General features: G+C 35.5%; 1 protein-coding gene across 4 annotated transcripts in view; it reads left to right on the forward strand.

Annotated features, from left to right (window-relative positions):
- The first annotated feature begins 524 nt into the window (after positions 1–524).
- The window catches only part of arfip1 (ADP-ribosylation factor interacting protein 1 (arfaptin 1)), a 32,093-nt gene continuing 5,941 nt past the window's right edge, over positions 525–26,676 (forward strand). Inside the window, exons 1-6 of one of the 4 annotated variants that reach the window (XM_059343157.1) lie at positions 525–789; positions 5,006–5,391; positions 16,011–16,112; positions 19,316–19,424; positions 22,409–22,510; positions 23,974–24,086. In XM_059343157.1, coding sequence (XP_059199140.1) covers positions 5,008–5,391; positions 16,011–16,112; positions 19,316–19,424; positions 22,409–22,510; positions 23,974–24,086 — 810 coding nt within the window. In that variant the 5' untranslated portion in view covers positions 525–789; positions 5,006–5,007. Of the gene's footprint in view, positions 790–4,710; positions 5,392–16,010; positions 16,113–19,315; positions 19,425–22,408; positions 22,511–23,973; positions 24,087–26,676 lie in introns of those variants that run through there. The other 3 variants (XM_059343181.1, XM_059343173.1, XM_059343164.1) reach the window with 3 other exon arrangements.

Raw genomic sequence — 26,676 nt, forward strand, 5'->3', positions numbered from 1 at the left:
TTCTTTCCTCCTTCCGCTATCTCCTTTACTTTCTCTCTTCTTTCCTTCCTCCTGATTTCCTCTCCTTTCCTCCTTCCTTCCTTCTTTCATCCCTCCCGCCTCCATTCCTTCCTCTATCCTCCTTTCTCCCCCCCCCCTTTCCTTCCCTTCTTTCTTTCTTTCCTTCCTCCTTCCTTTCTGCCCTCTTTCCTTCCTGCCTCCCTCCTTCTTTATTTTTTCCTTTCTTTCTTCTCCTCCCCTTTCTTTCCTCCATCCTCCTTCCTTTCCATTCTTTCTCCTTTTCCTCCTCTCTTCTTTCCTTCCTCCATCCTTCTTTCTTTCCTTCCTTCTTTCCTCCATCCTTTTTTACTTCCCTTTGCGTCCTTCCCTCTTCTTCCTTCCTTGACCCGAGGACAACAGGAGGGTTAATAGAGGTGCATGACTTATATATTTACTTACTTACTTACTTATATATTACTTAAATTAGACTTTCGACACAATCTGCAAGCAGCGTGTTTGACCACTAGGGGGAGAGCGCATGCAGCACATGATGTGGTCCGCCTCTGATGACAGCCGTGGGCCGCACACCGGATCAGTCTTTCCGGGGTTCAAACAGCGAGTCTAGTGTGCTGCAGGAGAGTGGAGCACCATCCATGATAACTTTGTAGTAAATCTATGAGACGTTTGCATTAACAGCAGGCTCGCTGCCGTTAGACACGCGACCAGTGCGGCTCGAGACCAAAGGATTTCCCTGAACGACTCCAGCGGCTAACAGTTCACAGCTAAACAGTTAGCCACCACCGCAGCCAGGTAATGCTAACTAAAGTTTTCAGCATCACCATTCCCTTTTGGCGTTTAGTTGCATATCTGCTGAAATATTAAGACGTTGTTAACCATTTAAAGTGTTTTTGTTGAAGTTTTTCCACAGGTTCGTTAGCCGCTGTTTAGCTAGGTTAACGTTAGCAAACAACACGTCAACAGCTCTGATGCGTTCACGTCCACTTTAATTAGTCAGTAAAAAATGTTTGTAGAAATTACAGAAAAAAACACTGTCAAATTATATCAGAAATAGGGCGTGAAATTAAAAATGTAATATCACCGTATAGTAGTAGACACTTTTAATTACCGTAAATCAAAGAATAGCACAAAACTTTTACTTTTTTTCTGTCATAAACTTTAGAAAACACAGTTTTGCTGTAAAAAATGTTAGATTTTTCATTTAAAATGAATGGAGAAATACCATAACGTCACAAGGACATAACTACCCTAAAAACAATAAGCAGACCAAATGAGCTAACAAAGGACCTAAAATGACCAAAAGAGTCACAAAACCATCAAAAAAGACACAAAATGACCAAAAGAGACACAAAACTATCTAAAAAGACACAAAATGACCCCAAAAAAAGACAGAAAACGACCAAAAGAGACACAAAACCATCAAAAAAGACACAAAATGACCAAAAGAGACACAAAACTATCTAAAAAGACACAAAATGACCCCAAAAAAAGACAGAAAACGACCAAAAGAGACATAAAACCATCAAAAAAGACACAAAATGACCAAAAGAGACACAAAACTATCTAAAAAGACACAAAATGACCCCCAAAAAAGACAGAAAACGACCAAAAGAGACATGAAATTATCAAAAAAAGACACAAAATGACCAAAAAAATACGTAAAATTACCAAATGAGACGCAAAATTACCAAAAAGAGACACAATAGGGATAAAATGGCAAGTGATTTTTCAGTCTAAATGACAGATTTAGCTGATATTTACATTTAAATTTACAGTAGAAAACCCACTCACTGTATTTTTTACGGTAAAGTTCTGGCAACCACAGCTGCCGGTATTTTACCGTAAATTAAACAGAATATTTTTTACAGTGTAGTAGACAGTATAAAGCTAACTGACTGGGAGATAAAACAACAGCAATGTGTGTTAAAGGCTTGCTTTATAAATAGTCTTAACCATGCAATGTAGCAACAGCATTTAATTAAGTTATATGATGTGTCGTTACCAGCATTTATAAGTATTTTATCACTTTTGGGCAGCCTCACTAGTCACGTGACTGTGCCGCAACAGGTAAATGTCCTTACTAAACGTGAGAGTCTCCATATGTGCTCTCATATTGGAATAAATACATAGAACACAATAATTGGAAAAAGATCTGGCTATTACCCAACCGTTATTTGATAACCAATAAAGTGAGAGAAATTTCTTTTAAAATAATTCATAAATTTTATCCTTCCAATCAACACATTGTTAGTAGATTCAAAATAGACATTGATGTGAAATGCACTTTCTGTTCTGAAAATATTGAAACTGTCACTCATTTATTTTGGTACTGCCCCTTTGTCCAAGGTCTTTGGATTGAGATTTGTAACTTTATTGCAAGAAATGTTTATAAAGATTTTAAGTTGTTTTGGAGGGATGTACTATTTGGGCTCTTCGACAAAAATAAAGAAAAACTCAACAAAATATTTATTATAAACCTGATCATACTGATGGCGAAATTTCATATTCATAAATGCAAATTTGCTAGAAGAAAACCATCTTTTGTTGCCTTTCACCATGAGCTCAGGCAGTACATCGCCTCTATTAAATTGTCCAATAACCAAAAAGCTATCAAAACAGTTGATATTTGTGAACTATTAAATATATTATTGTAAGCCCTTCCCCCCGGCGTAGATTATACATGTGAAATTCTTTTGTAATGAATTGTATATTTTTGATGTTTGTGAAACAAAGTTATAATGAAAAAAAAACAAAAAAAAAACAAACGTGAGAGTCAGTTCCGGTATGTCAGAGCAAACCGTGTGACTACAGCTGTCATATTTAACTGTTAACTGTACAAATAATAGCATCTACGTCGTTTCCCGTACAGCTAAATTCATTTATTTATTACTATATTTCTATAGCACCTTTCAAAACCAGGGTTACAAGGTGCTTTACAAAGTACATTATCATGGAGGCAATACAACAGATAAAACAAAAATAACAGAACATCATCAAAAACAGTGAACAAGCAAAAATAATAATAGGATACAAAATTGAAATATGTGTAAGAACGTTAGAAATCATTGCACAAATGCCAGTCTGTACAAGTGGGGTTTTTTTTAAAGTTTTTTTAAATGTCATAGTGGGTCATATTTTCCTGCAGGGAATTTAAATTTTGGCAATGCATTAATATTGCTAGCTCGTGTCTGTTCATTTGTATCCAGCTGTATGGTATTTACTTGTTTATATGTTATTATTGACTTGAGATCATCAAATGTGGCTAACTGAGCAGTGTTCATGTGTATCTGTAAAGTCTTTATGCAGTGATAAAAAAACAAACAGTCAGTGGTGGTAGCTGGTAGCTGCTCAAGTGTCTTCTGTTTGCTTGATTTGCAGCACATGAGCTGAAACCAAAACTAAATTTGCTTATGTATCTGTATTGTATGGATGTTTTTGTGTGTGTGTGTGTGTGTGTGTGTGTGTGTGTTTGGGTGTATGTGTTGTATGCTATGGATGCATTTATTTCTCATAGGCTTAAATAATGCACACAGCGTGGAAACAAATGTCCAGCTTGGAAACAATTTAGTCTATCGATCCTACATTCCCAGTAATGCATTCATACTTTTCTTGTGTTGTGCAAAATCAGCAAGGAGACAAGCCAATCCAGCTACCATCTTATTTTATTAAGCATTGCCAGAATCAGGTTTTAGGGGCTTATTTTAAAATCGCCCAAAGGTTTTACAGGCATTTTTTCCAGGCGTTTTAGGCCTAAATGGGTTAATGCATTCATACTTTTCTTGTGTTGTGCAAAATCAGCAAGGAGACATGCCAATCCAGCTACCATCTTATTTTATTAAGCATTGCCAGAATATGTTTCTTTAATCCAGATGCTTAGAAAACTCTGAGGTTTCTGTAAATACCTTCTAAACAGCGGTAAGTGCTATTAACCAACCTAAGAAGTTTTTCAAATATTATCACAGATATATCTTACAGAACTAAATGTGTGCTTAGCGAGATTCAAATGTAATAATCGGGCATGTCCAAACTATTCTATAAAGGGCCGTGTCGCTGCAGGTTTTCCTTCCAACCAAACGGAAGCACAACAGGCACAAGTCATTTAATCAACTGATCTCAGTGTTCAAACAGCTGATCGGCCGAATCAGGCGTGCTCTTGCAGCCACATGGCCCGTTTGTGGAATAGTTTGGACATGCCTGTAATAAATCATTCACACACAGGCACAAAATGAGGGTAGGTTTGTGTTGCACCTCTTTATTCTACCTTAAAGGAACACTCCACTGTTTTTTCATATTAAAACATGTTATTCGGTCAAGTAAGACGAGTTGATACAGACCTCTTGCGTCTCAATGCGTGCACTCAATCGCCCTGGCGCACGGCGCCACTTGGCTAGCACTTAGCTTAGCCCAGTTCATTCATTAGGATCCAAACAGATGGACAGTTAGAAGCGACCAAACTCCTCCACGTTTTCCCTATTTAAATACAGCTACACGAGTAGTTAAACGACCAAGTATGGCGACACAAATTAAAAAACGTGGCGCTTTTCGAAGCGGATAAAAGGGAGAACTATAATGTATGGCGGAATAGCACTTGGGAGCACTTCGACTCGGCGCAGTAATATCATCACTCCTGAAAAATCTTCTCCCCTCAGGAGTGATGATATTACTGCGCCGAGTCGAAGTGCTCCCAAGTGCTATTCGTCGTTTTACTACTCGTGTAGCTGTATTTAAATAGGGAAAACGTGGAGGAGTTTGGTCGCTTCTAACTGTCCATCTGTTTGGATCCTAATGAATGAACTGGGCTAAGCTAAGTGCTAGCCAAGTGGCGCCGTGCGCCAGGGCGATTGAGTGCACGCATTGAGACGCAAGAGGTCTGTATCAACTCGTCTTACTTGACCGAATAACATGTTTTAATATGAAAAAACGGTGGAGTGTTCCTTTAAATGTGAACTATAAGCTGCCAGCTGGCTTGGTAGAACCTGTTTATACCCTTCTATCTGTCTGTTTTCAGGTATGTCTGAAGTTAGTCTTGAGGCTGAATCGGGGAGGACCTCAGCCGAGGACTCAAAGATGGATTGTGAGGAGGCTGACAAGGTGGAGGAGAGTTTGAGTGAGGATGTAAAACAGGGGAGTGTAGACAACAGTCAGGGAAGTGATGTCAGCGATGGTGTGTTGTACGACATTGATATTGACAGCGCTGAAGAAAATGCCGAAAACGGCGACAAGGCTGTTCAGGAGGAGGATCAGGGCACCCAGAGAGAGAGGGTGGTGACATGCAGCGCCGGTGATGCTGCACAGGTGTCTGACAGGGTAGAAAATGGGGGACACGAGGCAGATCATCAAGTTGAAACAGCTGAAACACCAGAGGAAAGTGGAGATGCTCACACCGAAACAAAGGTGACATTTACCATTTACTTTAGACTCTCAATCTGTTTTAGCGCTTCCTTGCTGCGCTCTCGATCATGTTGCTATTTCAATCTTTTCTTGCTGTGATGGTGGTGGTCTCTTTCCTGTATATCATCATTTTATTGCTAGACATTCATTTAGTTGTGAAGCTTTATCTGATGTGATCATCAACATGAACCCGAGTTTTAGCTCTATAGAGATTGTGTTTGTTTCTCCCTGGTAGATGTGTTTCAGGTTTCATTCTGCTTTGCTGGAGGTTTTAGTAATGTTTAGCTGGTGTAGCCCAGCGTTTAGGGTGCAGTTGGTGGCTTTCTTTCTTGTACTCGTGTGTTGCTCTGCAAGGTTCCTTTAGTGGTTTGGGAATAATCAAGGCTTCATACGTTTCTTCTGCTTTGTATTAAAGGTATAGTTCGGTTGTATTGAAGTGAGCTTGTATGAGGGATTTACCCATAGTCAGTATATTATCTGCAATAGAAGGCGTCAGTATGGCCCCAGTTTGGAGAAGCAGGCTGGAGTACCGACACTGAAGCTAAGAAATCTACTGCTGTGGACAGGGGCAGCAGCAAACCCTATTTTAGCTACCTAAAAAAACAATGGGCCTCATTCACCAATATCTTCTTAGGAATCTTAGATTCTTTCTTTAGTCTTTCTAATGCTGGGCTTACACCAAACGATTTCCCCAGTCCCAGACTAAAAACTGAAAGTCTTTAGTAAATCTAGGAGTCTTACTGGAGTCACAGCGCTCCCGTCATCCCGATCGTTAAGTGTAAGGTAGTAATCTGCGCTGTTTCATATCAGTCTTTTCCTAGTCTTTGCTTTGCGATCATATCAAACGTGTTTGATATTATCGCAAGTCGTTGTGACGGAACACAATCAACAACCAATAGATGAGCAGACCGGCCAGTAAAACCACTTCGACAGGAAAAAGTTACATCACAATAATGTTAGTAAGCTCAAGCCTAAATACAAATATAGAGATGTAATATATTTACGGCCACAAGCGGGATTTTGGGGGCGCTGTTTCATAGTAAAAAGAACAGTAAGCAGACCCAGTTAAAATGTATAAATAAATGTATACATAAATAAGTAATAAATAATTGATGGTTAATGTGTGATTAACTAAATGAAAGTTGATAGAGCTGATAAGTATAATTATTCTTATTAAACAAATAAATTAAATATAATTAAATAGGACATAAATGTATATCATGAATTCTTTTCTAAATTTTCCTTTCCTTTATTCTTCCTTATCTATTCTTCTTGTCTATTTTTACTGTAAAATAGTCAACTTTTCATGTCAGAAAAACAGAAACCCCTTTTTCAGCTTTGTGAGGGGCATTTTGTGGCGTCTTCTTTTCTTTTTTTCCAACACAAACCACTGCACACACAAACATTGCATGGTAGGTAAAAAATGCTAAAAGAATCTAGTTGTAGTCTTGTAAATAGTGACCCTGCAAGATTCACAGTCTTTGTAGGATCTCAGTCTGAGACTAGGCTGGGACTAAAAACTCTAAACACTTGTCTTCAGATGTGAGCAGGTGTGAGCTGATAGTCTTGCAGGAGTCTTTCCAAATCTTTTCAAAGTCTTCTGGTGTATAGGGAGCATTAAGAAGATTTCTAAGAAGACCCTACGTCAGATTCATCAACGCGTTCTTAAGACGCTGAATTGTTCGCAGCCGTGTTCTTAAACTGATGAATGCCATCTCCTCGTAAATGGAGCGGGCGTGCCAGGTGAGTCTAATTAACATAGGATTAGCATAGGTAACCGCCCATAAAAGGGCCCATAAAAAGGACTGCAGGGCCGTGTGTAGACGCCACACAGAGGAAACAGCAACAGAATGCCTAAAGCAAAGCGTAAATCTGTTGTAGCACAGGTAAAAAGAAAAATCCTGGATAAGAAAAAAAAATTCATGAATGCCACAATCTTCGTAAAATCTTCGTAAGTAGGAATTAAGAACAAATTTGTTCTTAAGAACGGTTCGTGAATGAGGCCCAATATCAGTCAAAGTGTACGCTATATTAAGAATATTTTCACAGCTTTACCTTGATGTCAGACAGCCCTGTTTAAGTTTACACGAGGGAACTGAAGCCATTCTGTGCCATAATCAAAGGAACCAGACTCCATCGACAAAAACATCAATCAGTTAGTGTGTTATTGTGTGACTTTTTAAAGGGTTCATTCGGATTCACCAAAGTCACACAATCACACAAATAACCTAAACAATCGAGGCGGCAGTAGATAAGCAATTCCTGTGTTCTGCAAGGAAAACATTACTGTTATTATTAACCCATTAAAGCCGGGAAAGCTGATATGTCGTTTTGTAGTATTTGTAATTTTTTCACCTATTTTCAGTCTCTTGGCCAATGAAATGCATCAGAATACATGTGGGAGTGTCGCAATCCAACATGGGACTTTTCCTGAACTTCGAAATCATCACCCAAAAAAAGACACAAAATTATTAAAAAAGACACAGAATTACCAAAAAAAAGACACAGAATTACCAAAAAAGACACAAAATTATCAAAAAAGACACAGGATTACAAAAAAAAGACACAAAATTATCAAAACAAGACACAGAATTACAAAAAAAGACACAAAATTACCAAAAAAAGACACAAAATTACCAAAGAAGACACAGAATTACCAAGAAAGACACAGAATTACCAAAAAAGACACAAAATTATCAAAAAAAGACACAAAATTATCAAAAAAGACACAAAATTACAAAAAAAACCCACAGAATTACCAAAAAAAGATACAAAATTATTAAAAAAGACACAGAATTACCAAAAAAAGACACAAAATTATTTTAAAAAGAGACAGAATTACCAAAAAAGACACAAAATTACCACAAAAAAAGACACAAAATTACCAAAAAAACACACAAAATTAAAAAAAAAAAAAAAAACCCCACAAAATTACCAAAAAAGACACAAAATTACCAAAAAAAGACACAAAATCATCAAAAAGACACAGAATTGCCAAAAAAAGACATACAATTACTAAAAAAAACGTCAGGTTATTTTAAAATCGCCCAAAGGTTTTACAGGCATTTTTTCCAGGCGTTTTAGGCCTAAATGGGCTAATAGAGTGTAGAGCTTTTGAAGAGAGGGCAGATAATGGCTTCAGTTCGCCAAAGGAAAGGGTTGCCTCATGGGAAAAGTAAAGCGATGGAAATATTCTAATGAGAATACATGTGAACTCGTATTGTTTTGTTTTTGGAGAATATAAATTTGCTGCTGTCCCTGTTCACAGCAGTATGAGCAGAGTATGGATAAGTACCTCATACAAGCCCACTTCAATAACTATGCCTTTAATGCTTGCTTATCTCAAAGTGATTGTTGAGAAGGATTAATCTTTTTATCACAATGCAATTTGTGTATGTCATTTTAAAGTGTAAGTCAGTAAGTATACCCGTTTCTATCTTTTTGCCTTCTTCTGTTGGACACAGACTCTCTGTGTGCAACGTGTACATGATGTGTAAATGATACAATTTCCTCACAGTGTTTCCCTGTTGGTAATCTGGGCGTATGTAGAGCTCTTGAATGCTACATGCTGTCTGTCACATGGCAGAGTAAGTGAAACGGATTTGGACTCCTGACTGCACATTCTCAGGCAGTCCCACATTTCTTGTGTCGCTGGAATGTGCAACTCCTCAGGCTGTTGGTGCAGCGCCAGTATTACACATCACATTTCAAGAATTTGATTTTTTTTTTTAATTGAACCTAAAAACGGCACAGTTTTAACCCAGAATTTCAAGTTTTTTTAACTGAAACCTGGCATTTGTTTAGAAAAATTGCATGAGGAAACCTTGAAAATGGAATAATCTGACACCAACAGAAAATCCTCACCATTTTTTTGCGCAGATCGTTGATGGGGAAATGATGAGCAGGAGGACGTCCAAGTTCTCAGTTTAACATAATTTTATTATAATACGTCAAGAAATGTATTGACTAAAGCAGTAGTTCTCAACCTTTTTGAGTCGCGACCCCCAATTTAACATGCATGTTGTCCACGACCCCCGCTCACTGAACAGAATCTCACAGTTCAGATCATACAAACTCAGTTGATACAACACATTTTGGACGAATAATGAAGCACAAAAAAGAAATCAGATGACCAAAAAAAGTCACAAAATGTCTAAAAAAAGACACAAAATGACCAAAAAAGAAACAAAATGACCATAAAAGACACAAATTGACCACAAAATGATCAAAAAAGACACAAAATGACCAAAAAAGACACAAAATGTTTAAAGAAAGACACAAAATGACCAAAAAAAGGAAACAAAATGACCAAAAAAGACACAAATTGACCACAAAATGATCAAAAAAGACAAAATGACCCAAAAAAGACACAAAATGACCCCAAAAAGACACAAAATGACCAAAAAAAGACACAAAATGACAAAAAAAAGACACAAAATGACCAAAAAAGACACAATGTCAAAAAAAAAAGACACAAAATGACCAAAAAAAGGAAACATAATGACCAAAAAAGACACAAATTGACCACAAAATGATAAAAAAAAAGACACAAAATGACCAAAAAAGACACAAAATGACCAAAAAAGACATAAAATGACCAAAAAAAGACACAATGTCTTAAAAAAAGAGCCCGAAAACAGGGGATATACGATCCCGCTGTAGGCTTATTTGTTGGAAAAGGAAGACTGGGCAAGTCTTGCCTGAAAACAGAGATTAAGTCTGCTGTATAATTGCAGAAAAGGATTTTAAATGAATTTAAATTCAGCCTGAAGACAGAGAATTCGGTTCTCTGTGTTGATTTTAAAGGGGGATTTTTTAGAAAATCCAGCCGAAAAGCAGGAGACAAGGTCTCACTGTATTGTTCTAATCAAGACGTTATCATAACGTGTTTGTATATATAATAATAATAAATCAAAGTAATCCATGAAGGGTTGAAATGTCTGGGCTGGGTCTTTTCTCATAGAAGTGAATTAAAAGAGCACGTCTTGTGTGTCTACTCTGAGAATTGTCTGTGGGGGGTTGTGGGAGGTTTGTTTTAAACTGTTGGTGACAGATTATTCAACTTTCAAGGTTTCCCCATGCATTTATTCTAACACATTGTGCAACAGGTTTTGCCACGTTCTTCTGTAGTTTGAGAGGGAAGCCATGATTCCTTCCTCTTCAGCTGACGCAGCTAATTGGAGAATTAGGTTATTGTTGTCATCCCTTCCTCCCACGTCATGTTAGCTTGTATCCAGGATACTAAACTGTAGGTAACGGCACACAATGACTTGCAATACATTGCCTTCTTTCATATGCATAATTAATCATTTGCAGGTCCTTTATTCCTCTTAGTACTCCAGCAGTGTGACACTATTAGCTAGCTTCCTTGCTGAGTGTTTGCAGCTGTTGGGTTGGATGATTTTGGCTCTGAGACCCGTGACTATCCCTGGATCAATGGCAGGATCAGTCCCACACTGCAAAAAAGCCAACTTGTATTTTTTGGCCTAAAACAGTGATTTAATTTGTTAAAACTTGGAAATATAAATTACTGACATTTAGGGCAATAATGTAAGTTAGCACAACAAAGGAAGCCAGTTGTCTGCTCAAAAACAAGTTGGTGAGTTGTTGTTACTTATATCTTTAAGTTGGGGTTCACAACAAGGGACAATAGTTCTGATAACTCTTATTTCTTTGTTGGGAAATGCAGGAAAGCGGTGAAATTCGGTCATTAGCGAAAGCTAACGGCTAACTAATGCTAGCGGCTAACTGATGCTAGCGGCGCTGCTTGTTACAGCTACAAGAGTAGCCATTAGTGTATCAATGCTAACTCAAAATTGTGGTCGCAGTATTAGCTGATAAGTTATTACAATGTAAACTAGAAAATTTCCTCTGGGGAAATTTGGTCATTAGCGAAAGCTAGTGGCTAACTGATGCTAGTGGCTAACTGATGCTAGCGGCTAACTGATGCTAGCGGCTAGCTGATGCTAGCGGCGCTGCTTGTTACAGCTACAAGAGTAGCCATTAGCATATCAATGCTAACTCAAAATTGTGGTCACAACATTAGCTAACATTCATAGCGACGTTACAATTGTTGAACAAACTCAAAAACAAAACTTAAAATATTTAGTTTAATTGTCCAACTTAAAATTTTATCTGTGTATCTGCATCTGTGTATCTGTATTTGTTGCCTTGAAATTTTGAGTTCACCCAACTTTTCTTTTTTTGCAGTGCATTAGGTTTTAGACTCCTAAATTGAGATTCATGGATAGTTCTGCAACAACTGCAGTTAAGTCAAAAAAAGTGCTGGCTGGCAAACTTTGTTCCAATCTGTCTTAATTTACACCCTCCCCCCTTTTTTTAATGCACGCTATCAGAGCCGTGCCTCTACCAGACAACCTGTTTCAACTTGATTTCAGAGAGGATTACCAGGCACCAGTCTCTTATCTGCAGTAGGTGCTCCCAAAGCCTATCCGAGCACGTCTGTGCTGCTCTGCACGCATGCATGCGGGGGTCATATGGCCTTTAAGTATTTATGTGTCTGTCACAGGATGCAACACTAAAAGGAACATCTTGGTCATGCATGCCAACGTGAAATCTTCACTTTTATCCTTTTAATATATGTTATATTCTGGTTGAGCATGTCAGAACTCATTTGGTTCTGGTTTGACTTTTTAAAGCCAAACATCCTATCACAGCTTAGTTAAGTGTTAATCAGTTAACCCTTTATTGATCAGCATGTACAGGATCAAATGACACGTTGAATGAAGCAAAGAAAATCTGGATATATTTGCAGAAAGACCAACCTTTCAAGTGTCTTAATTAGGTCTTCAGAAGAAATCAGGCTATTTATACTGGGTCTTTTGATTAATTTGTGTAAAAACATTTTTGTTTGTTTGTTTTTTAGTATTCTTAATAGCTAGAATCCAACATATTAAAAATATCCACTTTATCCAATCCACTTTATTTATATAGCACAATTTTAGCAAACACAAGGTTTCCAAAGTGCTGCACAAACAATAAATACATAACACAATACAAAGAGATGCAGTAAACAATAGAACAGTAAGATGCAATAAGATAAAATTAAAAATGGGATACAAATAAATAAAATAAAATGTAAAATGTGCTGCCCGCACAAAATAAAATATGCATGAATACAATAAAAACAAAAAATCATAAAATCAATAAAAAATCAATAAAACCCAATTCCATTCAGTACTGGGTTTCATTTTTTAGCAGTTTTTTTGATTTATTTGAACTTTTTAAAATTATTATTATTATTATTATTATTATTATTATTATTGTATCTCCTCTCTGTTGTATGCTTTATACTGTTACTGGTGTGCTATCTTGGACAAGTCTCCCCCTGAAAAAGAGATTTCCATCTAAAGGAACGTCTTGGTTAAATTATAAATAAAAATAAAACCTAGTACTAGAGATAATTAAGCCCTGTTATCAGTAAGGTCTAAACCAAACATGGTAGTTTGATCTGAAATGTATTCTAGATATGTACCCATGATTTAAACTCACTTTTTTTGCTCACACAGTGAAACCACAAGACCCAGGTCATGTTACCTGATGATCTGGTGGCTATTTGCATTATTTAGACACAGGTCAAGGTCCAACTGTAGTTGAAGGAACTTGCTTAAAGATGCAAATTCAGATTTGTTGATTTATAATAAGGGTGTGCCATATCGTATCGTTCGTGATAATATTAGTATATTTTTTATTTATTTATTTTTTAACTTTTTATTTAACCATTTTAATAATTTTACATAACATTTCCTGACAGAATTTGAAGTAAGAGACATCACAATAAACATCCTGAGCATCATACAAGAAAAAAGTGTTAAGACATTACAATAAATACAGAAATAAGTAGTTCTGACATAACATAGTTATAAAGTTAGTGTTAATCTTGTAAATAAATAATAAGAAATAGTTGAATATTTAGACAATCAAAGAAATATATTTTTTTTATGGTTAAAAAAAATGCATATCATGATATTGGCAACGTTCCTACTTCTTGATGTAGTGGTTAAAGTTGTTTTAATCACAAAAAGCTTTCAAAATAAGAGCACATGGATGTGTTGGCAGAATCCACCACAGAATTTACAAGATGCAAAGATTTGCAAGATACAAATGTCAAAATAAAATGCCTTAAATAAAACATAAAATAACCTTTATTCTCCTTTACAAAATGTCATTAAAATATGCCCCCGGAACCCCTAAATGGTTATTTTTATTATTTGCTCATACTCAAGAGTCAAGAGTAACTTATTTGTATTTGCCAACTGTTGAGATTTGCACTTCACACCACATGTTAGATTTTTATTTATTTATACAGTCTAAAAATATATATATATTTTCTATATCTTTTTAAGTATTTCCTAATATCATCAAGAATATAGTTATTGCAAAAATAGCCTGCAATATTGTGATATTCTTTTAGGGCCATATCTATATCTATCTATATATATATATATATATATATATATATATATATATATATATATATATATATATTTATAATCCACTTGTTTTGATGTTAGCACCTTTGCTAGCTGTGTCACTGATCCACATTAACCAGCTTTACACCATTGGACCTCACCGAGCTTGCATGTAAAGATTTATAGTGGTTAGGTCAGTGTTCTAGTTCTTAAGTCCGCAGTTCAGTTTGTGGCCCGACCACTAACACAGCTGTATCTCCAGTTTTGTTTAGCTTATAATAAACTGGCTTGCTGTAGCTGCAAGCTGATGTTTACCACAAACTGTTGTCTCCACCCTGTGGCGTGTGCAGCCAAGCAATCCAATGTGTTACTGTGTTATTTTAATCCACAGGCACAATCACGAGGATGTGCCTGTGATGATTTATATGTTTTCATAAAAATTATAAGAAACAGGTTTTTGGTTTGTTTTTGGGTTGTTTTTTTTTTTACATGTGATTGTTAATTTTATTCAAGGTCAAGGAGAATTTTGTTCCGTGCGTGTTCCTGCAACACAGGATTTTCCAGTTAAGACCACAAAATGACCAGTTATAAAACATGACACACAGTCTGAAGTAATTTATGTTACTTTAAGCTTAAAGTCTGTATTTGCAAAGAAACACTGACATGAACGTGGCAGCGAGAGCTCAAATATTGTCCCTCCAAACCATGAAACACAGCAGATGTTAGAGTTGATTCCCTTTTTGCATGGGTGGAGACATTATACATTAACCCTTTTATGACCCATAACACAAGATACTGCTTAAAACAACTCCCCTAAACCTGGAAAATGATGTCCGTTAAGGGGAAGCATATTCCATCCTGCTGTGTATAAACCCTGTTGTAAAATCGGGGAGTGGTAAAGTCGTTGCACAAGAACTTCAGACATCCTGGTAAACGCTGTAATGCTGCAACATTAGTGACTCATAGCTGGCTACGCTCTGCAGACTGACCTGGAAAATGATGAAAGAATTTGTTGAAAGCGGGCAATTAGACCAGAATACAGTCGTATTTATTGCAAACATTTTCTGGGGTAGGACAGTTTGGGTGAAATCAGTGTAGTTTTTGGAAACTATACAGTGTATATGACATTAGATTTTAGTTATTCTAATGGAAAATAATCAAAAAGCGTTCATTTGATGATTTTAAACTTTAAAAAAATGTTCTTGCCAATGTACACACTACTGGTCAAAAGTTTTAGAACACACCAACTTTTCCAGAATTTAATTGAAAATTATGCAGTTTAATGTCTCAGTGTACTCTGAAATGAATGCACATTTGCAACATTTAAAATTCTTTATTGAGCATGATAGTGTTTTGAAAGTAAAAAAAGATTCAAAATCACATTTTATGTTGGACTAAAGGACTAAAAAAAGACACAAAATGACCAAAAAAAAGACACAAAATGACCAAAGAAGACACATAAAGACACAAAATGACTTACAAAGACATGAAAATAATTCAAAAATGGACAAAATAGCCCAAGACTCCATAGAGTTAAGTTGTTAACCCATTTCTTGTTCCCTGAAAAAGGCCTACTTGTATAATCCTGAAATGTACATTATTTTTCAGTTTTGGTTAAGCTTACCTTTTTTTATTTACCTCTGGCAGTTCACCACTTACCTTTGTACCCTTTCAAGCTGTTTAATTGACTTGAACTGCTTGAATTTCAATTAAAAACTGGAAAAATTGGGGTGTTCTAAAACTTTTGACTGGTAGTGAAAAAAAAAAAAAAAAACATCACTGCGCAGCAACACGGTTATTTTTTTATTAGGTAAAACATAACAAGAATACAGTAATGGATGTTACTGTACTCTTGCTTTGTTTCACTAGGGCTTTTTGCAGTTACTGTACAAACAACTAACATTTTTCTCCAAAACGACACACATTTGAGATTAGATGTTTTGTCACATAACAAACAAAGGATGCCTTGAATGTCATGAAAATGATAATAACTCATTTTTGACCAAAAATGCAGCTACTGCCTTTTTGCTTTGTAGTGCAGAATAATCTCCACCATGGCTGTGTCCACAAGATGGCAGCCCACAACTATTGAGTCCCACTAGTGGATACAGCGTCCTCATTTCTTAATGGAGGTCTCTCTCTCTGAAAGCTGCAAGGAATAACCTGCTTTCTTTCCCCCTCCTCATACAGGAAAGCACAATGAGTGAGGAGTCCCACAGAAGCTCAGCTGCTGAGATCCCAGTCACCAGCAATGGAGACCTGGATCAGAGCCCTGAGACCGTATTCCAGAGGGTAAGGACCTGTTTAGGGACTTTTGAGAACAGCACCTCTCATATATCTGTATAATTGTCTGAGACAATGTGAGTCTACTGGCTTCCCAAACAAAACCATGACTAGTGCTGTGTTTACTGCACGTGCTCGTACAAAGTGCACACTGTTGTATGCAGTATGCATGTATTGGAAGATATTACAACCCTGATTCCAAAAAACATGGGGATGCTGTAAAAAAATAATAAAAACAGGATGCATAAGTTCCTTTTGTAAGCTACATGAAATTGAATACAATGCATGCAAAAAACACATAAATATTCAAACTGAGGAACCTTTTGTGTTTTGTAAATATATACAGTTTTGTTTTTTTACTTTCTTTTTATTGAACATTTTAACAAACATTTTGCATACATCTGGTATACATAAATCAAACCCCTCCAATAATACATCTTCAGATTACACTTGCCATCTTTCATCTTGGGTCAGATATAAATTAACTTTACATTTTAAAATATATACCGTTTTTATTTACATTTTACACAGAGTCTTAACTCAAGCATGTTTTGGAAGTAGTATGTCCTAATTGCAATCATACTACACAATTATTTTCATTATTGATTAACCATTATCTCAATCAAATTAAATAATGTCCAAAAATATTTTTCAAAAAACAGTAAAAAAGGTATATATCATATATTAAGGCATAAAAAATCAGGAGATAATACTCCAAACAGAGCATGCAAATGGACCATTAATTCATGGATTATAGATGAATATTAATGTCAATGATAGCATTCATTAATAAAGTTATAAAACACCATTATGATATTATGATAGCATTCATTAATAAAGTTCTAAAACACTATTATAGACACGTACAACATATTCGACTTTAAGAAGACAGGGCATTCCTTTACATTTAAGAAGCTAAAACCAACAGATGCACCCAAACAATGAGTTGATTATCAAAATAGCTGCAGATTATTTTTTGTGGGAAACTTCAGGAAATCGTTGCAGCTATGCAAAAAACGGTTTTATTTTGTGCAGCAGTGCTCGGACAGTCAAGGTGAGATCCTTCTGCAGTGAAATCATTTTGCTGGAGACCTCAGGGTGCCTTCTCTTTCTCATCCGTCTGACTGGGTGCCGGCAGAGCTTCCAGATGGCTCCATGTTTATTTCTAATAGCTCACAGACACACTGACAGTCTGTGGCAGGGAGGACGCCACAGTCAATGTGTGCAGCCTCAAAGCGATAAATCCTAAATATCTAAAGAAGTGTTAGCCCAAGCACTGACTGTAAATGCATACACAATTTCAACAGCGCACTGCATGTCAGAGCTGCTGTTTGCAAATGTATGTACACAATTACTTAAATTCAAAAATATCGACCTTAACCCTTTATCAGGCAAAGAACTATATTTGGTAACTTTAGGTAATATTTGAGAAAAAAGTTGCAAATTTACTAGATTAAAGTGGCAAATCTACAAGACAAAAAGTCGCAGATTTAAGAGATTTAAAGTGGCAAATCTGTGCGAAAAAAGTAGCAGATTTACGAGAAAAAAACATGAAAAAATTGACTTTTTTCTCCCAGATTCACCATTTTAACCCTTAATAGGGCACTCATTGAAATACTTGCAAGTTCCAAATTTCAACCCTAGAGAATATTGGAGGATATTACATATAGCCAGAATGTGTAAAAAAAAGTTTACGAGATTAAAGTGGCAAATCTACCAGAAAAAAATGTGCAGATTTGTGAGATTTAAAGTGGTGAATCTGGGAGAAAAAAGTTGCTTTTTTCCCATTTTTTTCTCGTAAATCTGCAACTTTTTTTCGCGCAGATTTGCCACTTTAAATCCCTTAAATCTGCGACTTTTTTTCTTGTAGATTTGCCACTTTAATCTAGTAAATTTGCAACTTTTTTCTCAAGATATTACCTGACTCTAACTACCAAATATAGTTCTTTGCCTGATAAAGGGTTAATATTATGAAATGTTTGCTTCTGTATAATCAGCCATCCTCCCCAATTTTCCTTTCATAACACAGTAGCAGCAACCTCTGCTGTTTTTATGCCCCTTTCAACATTCAGTTTAAAATTATATTGACAGTTAAGGGGAATGCAGCACAGAGTCAAAGTGCTGCTGAATAATGAGAAAAAGTTACCAGACTGCATAAATTAATATGGCTTTTCTCATGTAGGTAATCTAGGGCTGCAAAGTAATTCAATATTGTGTTTCAATGGAATTGTATAGTGATGAAATCATATAATGAGATACTTAATAAAACAAGCCCATACTGACTCAGATTTCTCAGAAAATCTTACGTAAAATATTTGGAAATATATAGGAATACCTCATTGGACTTGAAAATAAACTATTAATCTTATTATTCTGCAATTGTATGTATGTTTAGCTGGAAATATTTATTTATATTTTCTTAGTAATTTCACTTGAAATTGTTATTCATTTTGCACTTCAGTTCATCATTAAATTAGAAAATTCAGCACTATTCTGCACCTTTTATAAAGCATGTTACTCACACAAAAATAGGCTTACCATGTGGTTATTTAATTCAGCTATTCTCAACCTTGGGGTCGGGACCCCAGTTGGGGTCGCAAGATGGCTTCTGGGGGTCGCCAAATCATTTTGGAAGTCAGCTCTGTTTCCACTGTGTTAAAGTGTTCATGTGTTTTAGTCTTTTTGGTCATTTTGTGTCTTTTTATGGTAATTTTGTTTCATTTTTTGGTCATTTTGTGTCTTTTTTGGTCATTTATGTCTTTTTTGGTCATTTTGTGTCTTTTTTTGGTCATTTTGTGTCTTTTTTTGGTCATTTTATTTCTTTTTTTGGTCATTTTGTGTCTTTTTTTTGGTCATTTTGTGTCTTTTTTGGTCAATTTGTGTCTTTTTTTTGGTCATTTTGTGTCTTTTTTTAGTCATTTGGTGTCCTTTTGCGGTCATCTTTTTTGGGTGATCTGAACTGTGCGTGTGAGATTGTTCAGTGAGTGGGGGTCGCGACTCAAAAAGGTTGACAACTACTGATTTAATTGACTATTCATTTTTTTATTATTTTCATTTTCTGTGAATTAATTTAAACTTTTTGGTGAACCTGAACTGCCAAGAACTCACACAGATAGAACAGAAAGTTCCCTGACTTTGCTGCCTGCCTGCCTGTCTGCTGGGAGCCTGTTAATATAATAATATAATAATCCCTGTTTGAATGTTTCTGACAGGACTCTTACCCCAGTGCACCCCGGAGCCTCAACCTCTCAGAGTCCCACGTCACCTCCAGCAGCTTCGCTTCAACAGCAGAGGGCATCATTGAATCAGGACCATACAAAGGTAAAACATTTCACCCTCCAGTTTTCATGTCGCTCTCTAAAATGTTTTTTATGTGTGCTGTTTCCTTGTTTCCTCATCTGACTTTTGTGACGGTGTTGCTCATCAGAAACGTACCAGGTCTTGTTATGTGATTGCTTTAAAGCAGCTATTCTCAACCTTGGGGTCGGGACCCCAATTGGGGTCGCGAGATGATTTCTGGGGGTCGCCAAATCATTTTGGAAGTCAGCTCTGTCTCCACTGTGTTAAAATGACCAAAAAGACTAAAACACATTAACACATGAACACTTTGTGTCTTTTTTTTGGTAATTTTGTGTCTTTTTTTTTGGTAATTTAGTGTCTCTTTTGTTCATTTAGTCCCTTTTTTTTTTTATCATTTTGTGGTCATTTTGTGTCTTTTTTGGTCATTTTGTGTCTTTTTTGGTAATTTTGTGTCTTTTTTGGGTCATTTTGTGTCTTCTTTGGTCATTTTGTGTCTTTTTTTGGTCATTTTGTGTCTTTTTTGGTCATTTTGTGTCTTTTTGGTCATTTTGTGTCTTTTTTTATCATTTTGTATTTTTTTTGGTCGTTTTGTTTCTTTTCTGCGTCATTTTGTGTCTTTTTTTGGTCATTTTTTGTCTTTTTTTAGTCATTTTGTATTTTTTAGGTCATATTGTTTCTTTTCTGCGTCATTTTGTTTCCTTTTTTTGGTCATTTTGTGTCTTTTTAGTCATTTTGTTTCTTTTTTGGGTGATCTGAACTGTGCGTGTGAGATTCTGTTCAGTGAGGGGTCGCGACTCAAAAAGGTTGAGAACTACTGCTATAAAGCATTCTGTGTTTACCAACAGCCTTGCTCTGCATGTATCTGCAGTGCTCCACTTTTGATATTTGAAAGGCAGACATTTGAATGTGTAAAGGTGGACATCTAATTGAATTTAATGAGTTTCCTCTGATCTCCAGGTTGTAACCCTCCTCTCCTTTTCATCATCATGACCTTGTTACAAATGCAAATAAAAAAAAACCTCCCCATAGAGCGGTGAGCTGTCGTAGGCTGCTAACCACAATGTTGCCATGGCTATTTTCCCTTGTTGTTTACACTGGTGTAGGTAGGCTTTTGTTCAGAACACATTCATCCTGGATCACGGCCACAGGGAAAACCACACAAACAGAAAAATGGACATCAATGAGAAATTAACCCCTTACACATGGATGGTAATATACCAGTGTTTCCCACACACAGACCATTCTGTGTTTCACCCCCACATAATGGAGACCGACCGCCACAAAATGATTGTTATTTTTTTCCCCTCTCTAGGACAGTAGTTCTCAACCTTTTTGAGTCGCGACCCCCAATTTAACATGCATGTTGTCCGCGACCCCCACTCACTGAACAGAATCTCGCACGCACAGTTCAGATCACCCAAAAAAAGAAACAAAATGACCAAAAAAGACACAACTTGACCACAAAATGATCAAAAAAGACACAAAATGACCAGGAAAGACACAAAATGACCAAAAAATACACAAAATGACCCAAAAAGGAAACAAAATTACCAAAAAAAGACACAAAATGACCAAAAAAAGAAACAAAATGACCATGAAAGTCACAAATTGACCACAAAATGATCAATAAAAGACACAAAATGACCAGAAAAGACACTAAATGACCAAAAAAGTCACAAATTGACCACAAAATACACAAAATGACCCAAAAGGGAAACAAAATTACCAAAAAAAGACACAAAATGACTAAAAAAAGACACAAAATTACAAAAAAAAGAAACAAAATGACAAAAAAAAGTCACAAAATGATCAAAAAAAGACACAAAATGACCAGAAAAGACACAAAATGACCAAAAAATACACAAAATGACCAAAAAAGGAAACAAAATGACCAAAAAAAGACACAAAATTACAAAAAAAGACACAAACTGACCAAAAAAAAATACATTAAGTGACCAAAAGGACTAAAACACATTAACACATGAACACTTTAACACAGTGGAGACAGAGCTGACTTCCAAAATGATTTGGCGACGCCCAGAAATCATCTCGCGGCCCCAATTGGGGTCCCGACCCCAAGGTTGAGAATAGCTGCTCTAGGACATTAAAAAAACTGTAACGTCCGTAACGTTAGCCTACGCACAGAAGACACCGCATTCACATCAATAAATAAATGTTTCACAATGAACCGGGCCGATCTCAGAGCTGGCAAGACTCTCCGGTAACGTTAAGGCAGACAAGCAGTCCAAACGGCTGCTTCAAGCTAGCTACATCAAAAAAAGAGCCAAAAAAAAGAAACAAAATGACCAAAAAAGACACAACTTGACCACAAAATGATCAAAAAGACACACAAAAAATACACAAAATGACCCAAAAAAGAAACAAAATTACAGAAAAAGTCACAAATTGACCACAAAATGATCAAAAAGACACACAAAAAAAGACACAAAATGACCAAAAAACACACAAAATGCCGTTAACGGGACCAGAGCAGTCCAAACGGCTGCTTCAAGCTAGCTACATCGAGGGTAGCTTCGCTTCCTGTTTTCAAAGTAAAAGCACAAATTCTATCGTTATAAAGGGCAATAGGCGTTTTATTTTTGTAAATTTGATTTTGATTTGATTTAAGTTTATTTGAATATGAAAACAAATAATAATAAATAAAAAAAAGAGTCAGACAAAACATTTAACATGACAGAATACATATTCGAAAAGGAGTGAGAAGAAGTAATACTTGTATCCGGAAGTGCGTTGCTCACGATGGCTAGCTTGAGTAGCGCCGAATTCGTCCGAGCAAAAGTGTAAACAGCTGGTATTTAGACAAATTAACGACGCACTGGGGATCTAAACCGCTACTTTCTCGCCTAAAAATGTTTGAAATGTCAATAAAGTGAAATATTTAAAGAATTTAGGATTTCACCGGTGTCAGTGGAGCACCACAAATTGCTATCTGGTCTGTGGGAAACGGTGTATACTAATGAATGATAACTGTGAATATCTCCCAGGGTCAGCCAGCCTGCCCACGTCCCCCGTGGCTCCTGTAGCGCCCAGCTCGGCTGTTGCTAGCCGCCTGGCTCGTTCTTCCAGCGATAGTCAGGCTGAGACAGGTACCAGCAGCCATGGAGAATGAATGAAGTGATACTGAATCGTCACCATCTGCACACTTAATTAACAGTCTTTTTGTCCCTTCTCTTGGTTTCCATCAGTCTCTTACCTGCACCTTGTTCCCACAGGCTGCGCTCCACTCAGAATCAAACCTTTCTTCTCCTTTCTTGTTTAATTAGCTCTTCTCGAACTTTGTCCTCACACACGTCTGGGCTAACTGAAGTAGTTTTTTTCTGCTTTGCAGCGGCTAATGATGTGCATTCACACACCCCCTTAGAGTAATTTTCCTGAGATTTAGATCTGGTGAAACCTCTTGATGTCTGCAGCATTCGCTTGGCTTGGAGAGAAAACTGCTTTCACGTTTAATTTTCAGTGGGTTTTCCTGCTTGTAACCTTCGTCCTTGCAAAGGGTGGCAGCCATAGTCTCCCAGAGTCTCACGCTATGAGGACCTGAAACCGCCAAAATATTGTAAATATTATCAAACAAGTCAGAAATACAGAATACAACAGGGGATGTTTTAAATAACCCTAAACTACAATATATATATATATATATTTATATTTATATATTTATTTATATTTATATATATTTATATTTATATATATATATTTGTATTTATATATATTTGTATTTATATATATTTATATCTATATATATATTTATATTCATATATATTTATATATATATATATATATATATATGTATTTATATATATATAAAATTGTATTTTATTTTTTCTTGCTCTTTATAGTTTTAAAATCTATCACAAAATAAAAATGCAATCCAGTATATTATTATCATTATTTTGTATTTATTTAAATTGTATACCATGATTCTGTATGGAAAAAAAAGAATACATTAACAGATATATTTTCTAAAATTATTGATCTATTTTACAGTGTTTTCTGCTCTTAGTGAAATAATTAAGATGGAGTATAATTAAAATGTACGTTTTAAAATGTGCCTTTATCTTTGTTGTTTTTCCTTTCCGCTAGTCACTTCATAAAATATATTAAAATGTAGCAAAATTTCTTCATAAAAGAAAACATAACTCGGCACATAACTGCATAATATTGTAGCATCACTGTATAAACTCTTTATCTTTATCTCTGTTGATGTATTCAGCTTCATTTTTGACTTGTCTGATATTTTCTATATTTTGTCACTTCCAAAGCTCTTGAAATATCTTTCAGCATTTCTCCTCTGTGCCCAAACCATAATAAAAACCCTAATAAAGCACTTTTCATCACTATTGCTGTGACTGTTTTTAAAAAGTGGTAAGTCGTGTAGAATTGTATTTTAATAGTAATTTTGAATTGAATAATTATAGATGTCATCGTCGTCCTCTAATGTCTTAAATTTCTAACTTTGTCTGATGATTATAACCCTTCCCTAATTTTCATCACAGCTCTGCAAATCCAATAACTTAATCAGCCACTAAGTGAATGACTTCTAATTGTTCAGGCGGGATGAATGCTCAGCCAAAGAGTGGAGCGGTGGTCCTGTCAGACGACCTAAAGAGCCCGGCCATGGAGAAACTGGACCTAGTGAGGAAGTGGAGCATCAACACATATAAAGTAATCCTCTTAATTCTTTTTATGTCCGTCTTCACCCTGCTTCTTCTTTCAACTTTAGTTTCTCTTAAGATATTGGCAGAAACGGGATCTATACCCCAAACACATATTATTAACCCATAAGAACCCAGACCCAGTTATCCATAAAGGAAAGTTATGGGGGATATATCACAGACCAAGTGAACCACGCAGAACATATTTATGATGTGGGGTTTTTTTTGGTCATTCTGTGTCTCTTTTTTTAGTAATTTTGTGTCTTTTTTGTGTCTTTTTTAAGTAATTTAGTGTTTTTTCAGTAATTTTTTTCTCAAAGCGACTTTGAGTGCCTTTAAAGGCGCTATAAAAATTTAATGTATTATTATTATTATTATTATTATTATTATTAATTTTGTGTCTTTTTTTGGTCATTTTGTGTATCTTTTTTAGTAATTTTGTGTCTTTTTTAAGAAATTTAGTTTTTTTCTGTCATTTTGTGTCCTTTTTTTTTAGTAATCTTGTGTCTTTTTTGGGATATATCACAGACCAAGTGAACCACGCAGAACATATTTATGATGTGGGTTTTTTTTGGTCATTCTGTGTCTTTTTTTTTATTTTATTTTGTGGGGTTTCTGTGTCTTTTTTAAGTAATTTAGTGTTTTTTCAGTAACTTTGTGTCTTTTTTGGTCATTTTGTGTCTCTTTTTTAGTAATTTTGTGTCTTTTTTGTGTCTTTTTTAAAGAAATTTAGTTTTTTTCTGTCATTTTGTGTCCTTTTTTTAGTAATGTGTCTTTTTTGGTCATTTTGTGTCTTTTTAAGTCATTTTGTCTGTCTTTTTTGTGTCTTTTTTAAGTAATTTAGTTTTTTTCTGTCATTTTGTGTCTTTTTTAAAGTAATTTAGTGTTTTTTCAGTAATTTAGTGTCTTTTTTTGGTCATTTTGTGTCTCTTTTAGTAATTTTGTGTCTTTTTTGTGTCTTTTTTAAGGAATTTAGTTTTTTTTTCTGTCATTTTGTGTCCTTTTTTTTAGTAATCTTGTGTCTTTTTTGGTCATTTTGTGTCTTTTTAAGTCATTTTGTCTGTCTTTTTTGTGTCTTTTTTAAGTAATTTAGATTTTTGTGTCATTTTGATACTGCCTCCAGCGGCCCCCAGGTAATTTGAGTTTGAGACCCCTGTCCTAGAATATTTAAAGTGTTTGTTACATGGGTGTCACCGTGGGTTCTTATGGGTTAATATCTTCTTCTGTTTTAGACTTTGTAATTTACTCTGTCTCTGTTTTTTTTTTATGGAAGCCCTAGGAGGGAAATGAGAAAAAAATTCTGGTGATCCTTTTCCTAAGTCTGATCTTAAAAAAAAAAAAATTCTCTCCCATGTTTATGACTTATGAACAGTTGAAAGAGGATACTTTAGAAACAAGCACATACATTGAACTTTTTCCCTGTTTCTGCCAGGATTATTACAGAAGTGTTTGTTGTTGTAATACTTATTTTGACCACAAGAGGCAGAAGTTCACCACTACCCCACGCTCTGAATAGGACTAAAAGCATTTATGTTTTCTTCCTGTTGAGTTTTAATTTCTCCATGCACAGAGAAACCATTTAGAACAACACTTCAGCTTCTTGTGAGTATTGAGTTATGACTATTACAGTTCATGCTGACTGCGAGGGGAATATTTTGCATGCCGTGATTGCATACAAAGTTAATACAAAGAGATGAGTAGTCTTGAGGTATTAGTGCAGTAATGATGGCATTGTCTACTCCGGCACAACTCGTGCAAGTTATGTAAATAAGCACAAATGTGCTGTGGCCCCTGTGTCAAATTAATAATAAAATGGTCAATTTATAACAATGAACAATGGAACAATTCTAACCTTTTTTTTTGTTCAAACAATATCTCATTGTACACAAAAGGAACCCAGAATGTGAACATTGTATAATAGTTTACTCTATTGACTCTTATTGGGCTATTTTGTCCATTTTTGAATCCTTTTCATGTCTTTACGTGTCTTTGTAAGTCATTTTGTGTCTTTTTTGGTCATTTGTGTCTTTTTTTGGTAATATTTTTGTCTGTTGTTGTGTCTTTTTTAGTTATTTTGTGTCTTTTTTGGTCACTTTGTGTGTTTTTTGTCATTGGTGTCATTTATGTGTCTTTTTGTGTCTGTTTTATTATCACAAGAAAAAAAACAATTTAGATCAGACTAATAATAATAATAATAATAATAATAATAATAATAATAATAATAACTTTATTTATATAGCACCTTTCAAAAGCAAGTTACAAGCTGCTGTCCAACAGAAATAAAACATCAAATACAATTTACTGACAACAACAAAATAAAACAAGAAGAAATTACATTAAAAAAAACCTGTAAAATTCAAAATCACCAATCACAACAAGGTAATCATACAACAGTAATAAAAGGAAATTAAGAGAAGGCCAATCGATAAAAGTGAGTTTTTAAAAGAGATTTAAAAGAAGCCACTGTGCTAAGAAAACTGATCAGCAGATTTTTTTTCCACATGCCACTCAGGGTTCTGTACTTTCTCTCTTGGCTTAGTCCTGTAGAAACTCTTAACTCTTATTTTGTAATATTAATTTGAAACTCTGAATATTTCAAA

This window comes from Centropristis striata, chromosome 1, assembly GCF_030273125.1.
Source record: "Centropristis striata isolate RG_2023a ecotype Rhode Island chromosome 1, C.striata_1.0, whole genome shotgun sequence".
Lineage (NCBI taxonomy): Eukaryota > Metazoa > Chordata > Actinopteri > Perciformes > Serranidae > Centropristis > Centropristis striata.